The sequence below is a fragment of the Triticum dicoccoides genome, chromosome 3B (assembly GCF_002162155.2).
Source record: "Triticum dicoccoides isolate Atlit2015 ecotype Zavitan chromosome 3B, WEW_v2.0, whole genome shotgun sequence".
Lineage (NCBI taxonomy): Eukaryota > Viridiplantae > Streptophyta > Magnoliopsida > Poales > Poaceae > Triticum > Triticum dicoccoides.
This window is the reverse complement of record NC_041385.1, coordinates 432,593,754-432,598,214: the sequence shown is the minus strand read 5'-3', so window position 1 is coordinate 432,598,214 and position 4,461 is coordinate 432,593,754. Positions and strand designations below refer to the sequence as shown.

The following is a 4,461-nucleotide window of genomic DNA, read 5'->3' as shown; positions in this document are numbered from 1 at the left end:
ATTCAGACCCTGTATGAGTAAAATCCTTTTTGGTGTAATACGTACGAAAGGCTTGATCCCAGCCGGGATTGATTTCTACTGTCACTTACTACATGGGCCCATCTGTCACATGCTATCCCCAGTATCTTCCTCAGTCCCAAGTGTGGCTAGGCGTGGCTGGCGGTCAAGGTGTCTGCTCCCGGGCACGGACCTGCTCTCCTGGGCAGAAGACCCCTGCTACGGCAACCTCCACGAGCGGGAGCAGCTGCTTGGCGACGCCCTCCAGGCGCCTCTCAAGCTCCTCGTCCAGCCGTCCAACCCGCGGACAGCGTCGGCAATGGTGGTGATGGGGGTACCGCCGGCGGCGGCCTGGGCGGCTTGGTCTTCCCTAAACTTCGTGAGGTCCACTACGAGTCTGGCCCGCTTGAAGGAGACGGAAGGTGGCGAGGTTGGTGCCCTGGTCGACGAAGTGAGCCCATCTCATCAACGCCCGTACTTTTGGTGCCGCTCGCCGGCGCCGCGTAATGCTGTCAGCAGCATGTACTGCTGCTGCTGCTCGCCGCCGCATACTGCTACTGTTTGTGCTCTCGCCGCCGCGGCGCGCATAGAAAGAGGCAAACTTCCTACACGCACATGCTACAAGCTAAACTCACACATGGTGACACTCTCCTAGTTGTGCTCTGTGCTAATGCACAACAACACAATAGTGAGCAAAATAATCAGAAGGCCCTCCATTTGCAACCGTGCCTGGAGCTCCTGCACTAGCTTGGCCTCAAACAAGAAGAACGTCGCCATGTATTGACTGCCAGACTCTGGGTCTATGGTCGTCGTCTGGTGGCTGCCATCTTGTGCTACTCTCCTGTGCTCAAGCTGGGCGCACTGCTGGGAATGGCCTCTGCTGGGGTGCAAGTGCCGGGCCAATGCAGCAGAGACTGGGAAGGACACGGCCACGACGTCGCCAGCAGTGCGCGTGTAGGTAAGCGATCCTCATGTGCGTCTGCAAGTACGCGTACACGTACGCCAATGAGAGAAGCGAGATCCTGGCCAGGATTGTGCTTTTCCCGGTGTGCCAAACGTATCTAGGGTTCAGATAGACCGGGATTAGAGAGGTCAGGGTACAGACTTCAGGGATTTGAAGGTGAGGGTTTATTTGCGTCCGCCTCTACAATCTCAGGGTTTATTTCCTCTTCAAATAGCGGTTCTTGTCGATCACCAACAAGCTGTCCATTCCGTATTTCCGTACAAACCACACACAATCTCACCGCGCGCAAGAAAGCTTATAGCACAAAACAATTAGCAAGGCGTGGCATGCCGCACGAACTCTGTCACCGCCCCGCAGCAACAGTGCCATCCTCTTGGGGCTCTCGGTCGTCCCTGACCACCTGCACGGCGGGCGCGGCCTCTCTGGCCCGCGAGAAGGACAGCCGGCCGAAGCCCCAGTGGCCGACGTCGTACATCTCCATCCACGCCTTCTCCGTCACGCTCACCCTCATCCTGCCATCCCCGAGCAAATTTACATCATTGGTGTTCTCCCACCAACCCGAGGCGGCAGTCCGGCCCATCCCGCCCCAGTCCCCCTCCTTGCTCGCCCGCGCGGCGCCGCCACTGCCGCCCAGCCCCTCCACCTGGTACAGCTGGTCGTCCAGGTCCCGGACGCGCCTCGTCTTCCGCAGCACGCCCCTGCTGATACGCCGCGTCTTGGCGCGCCTGACCCATCGCCGGCCGGCCACGTAGGGCGCCTTGACGAGCGCCAGCGTGAAGCAGCTCACCACGGCGCACGGGCAGCAGCACAGTGCCACGCAGTTGGCCACGGCCGACGCGCCGCATGTCCCGCATGACTGCCTGGCGGAGCGTCGCGCGGGCTCCTCCTCGCAGAGTGCGGGGAACCGGTACGGTGGTGACGACGCCATTGCCACCGGCCGAACGCGCCGACGGTACGTAGACTCGGCCAGTATGAGAGGAGTCGCTGACTTCTTGCCTGGAATCAACAAAGGAAGTAGTACATGGTCAGCGAATGTCGTTATCGATGGGTTGGAGACAGTAATTAAGCTGTGATTCAGTAGTACAATGTCACGCCAGCATGATATTATAATCTGTGAAGCAGACTGGAGACCCGGTGCAATGGACTGATGGTTTTGGTTTGAACGACAGCGCAGTGCTGGCCGGATAACCGCGTGTACTGCCTTTTAAAATGTGCTACAGTATAGACGTAGTTGTAGCTAACTACTTATATATCTAGAGACAAAAAAACAAATCATTTCGACAGAAGAAGAGAAGAGCAATCCTAGGTCTGGCGGAAAATACCCAAATACTAGGATAGAACATTTGGAAGATGATATGGGAAGCACGTCTCGGAACTCCCCTTTTTCCTTCTGCAAACACGTTCGTGACGACGACCACCAGGAATCGTTCCCTCTTGATCTCTTCCTTCCGCAAATAAACACTGACTTAGGTCAAGGCATGCACAAGTCGATCGAATCGAATCGAATCAGCGATACATTCGGCTTCCCAAACTAATAACATGTTCAACAAATGCGAAGAAACGCAGGAAAACGAAACGATCGATGCTTCTTACAGCATTACCGGGCAATTGGGTCGCAAGAAAGCTAAACGCGGGACTTATGTCCTGATAAGAGAAATCACTAACCACGCATGGGCATGTCATATTCAGCGAGCGTAGCGAGAATTCGGACTCACCTGGGAATGGAGGGAGATGGAAACCTGAGGATCTCGACTCTCCCGCGGGCTATCTACGCGCGGGCGAGGACTACGGCTACCGGCACTAGGAACCTGCCGGCCGCACGCGTCGTCGCGACGGTTGAGAGGAAAGAAGACGCGAGGGAGAGATGTCTTGCAAGGGGGCGGAATGGAATAAGCTTGCAAACGGAGAAGGGTTTTAAGCAGGCTGGAGAATGATAGACGTGGGATAAACTAGAATTGAACTGTTGCGATTGCAAGTAATTCAAAAGAAAAAAGAATGCTGAACTGTCAACTTATGGCAGATTGACTCTTCTGCCATGTATGTGGCTTTCATGTTTTTTTTTTTTTGGTTCGTTGGCAAACACAAACTATTGTTGGAAACTGACTGTTTCGTTATGTCATAGCAGCCTTCTCTTATCCTTTTTACAGCAAGAAAAATAGCTCCTCATTCATTACTTATTATCCATGCATGCTTTTGGCAGCTTTTGACAAGGTTGCATACCCATCCACTATATCTTTTGAACTGAATGTTCAACTTATATTTCGTTTCATCTTTAAATTTGAATCTACTATAGAACCGAAAGTCCAATTTATATTTCGTTTGCATATTCGTGTTCCTTGCCACGAGGACTTTCAAACAAGATAAAACCTAAAAACATTTTGACAACATTAATTCTTTTGCCAAGTTTCAAATGTCAATACTTGGTAGTTGCAATATTAAGTCTTACTAGGTTTCGTAAAGTTTTAGAGCATCTATAGCCGGACTGAACAAATTTGGCCCCTCAAACGTCGGCGGACGCGCCCGGTTAGCGTCTGGGCTTGTCCACTTTGGCTTCCTATTTTTTCGTTCACGCAGCCATGTCCATCACTTTTGTTCTTATATGTCCTGTCACCGGTATGTGATTGTTGGAGAAGGAGAGAGAGAAAGAAAATAAATAATAAGGAAAGAAAAAAGATGCTCTATGGCGGGCCCAATCCTATGTGACGAACGTAGAACCACTGACGGACAAACCCAGGCACTCCGCATACTCATCTCATATATGAGATGAATATGAGGGTTGCCGGACAGCTCGGACATTTAAGGAGGCTTTGAGGGGTCCGGTTGGATCAATTTTTTGCTTCTCTCTCATGTCCAGCTAGTGGTCCCTACGTCCGCCTGGTCAATTTAAGGAGTCCTGCTATAGATGTTCTTATCAAGTTTCATTTGCTTTTATGGTTTAGGGTTTAAGGCTTGTGGGTTAGGGTTTAGGGTTTTAAGGTTGCGGGGTTAAATTCTAGTATCTGAAACTTGGTGAATTTATCATTTGATAAGTTTTAGTAGTTGAAACTTGTTAAGTTTTGAAAAGTTGTCAAAGGTATTTAAAAAGTGGTCATGTTTCAAAGCCCTTGCCACAAGGAAAACAAATATGCAAATGAACTATAAATTAATATTTTGGTTAAAATATATAATGGATTGAAATTTGAAAGTCAAAAATAAAAATATCAGAGGAGGGATTGTGGAGCTACCAAAAGATACAAAAAGTTGCAAGCATCGACCTCATCAAAGGTAATTAAGGGCTAAAGCACATGCAAAAAGTAAACCACGAGACAATCTGATGGCCACAAATATGCGTGCCACAAATCGCTTCTCACCATACACCTTCCCATGGGAGAATCTAACCAAGTAGTATATTCATAGGTCACACCATTCGCTCCATGTGGGCAATTTTCAAATTATATCCTGCCGAAATCCATGTATAAGTTAGAGAATCTATAGTCGGACATCCCTCAAACGCTCGGGCG

At 50.2% G+C, this 4,461-nt stretch overlaps 1 protein-coding gene across 1 annotated transcript; it reads right to left on the bottom strand.

Moving 5' to 3' along the window:
• Positions 1-1,150: 1,150 nt before the first annotated feature.
• LOC119281345 lies at positions 1,151-2,821 on the bottom strand. The gene is made up of 2 exons (XM_037561873.1): positions 2,677-2,821; positions 1,151-1,957 (listed from the first exon to the last, which is right to left on the bottom strand). The coding sequence occupies exon 2, from the start codon at positions 1,887-1,889 to the stop codon at positions 1,305-1,307; it is 585 nt and encodes a 194-aa protein (XP_037417770.1). The 5' UTR covers positions 1,890-1,957; positions 2,677-2,821; the 3' UTR covers positions 1,151-1,304.
• Positions 2,822-4,461: the final 1,640 nt, after the last annotated feature.

Excerpts from the sequence above, each read along its gene's own strand:
- LOC119281345 (XM_037561873.1), bottom strand. The coding sequence starts at position 1,889 with ATGGCGTCGTCACCACCGTACCGGTTCCCCGCACTCTGCGAGGAGGAG.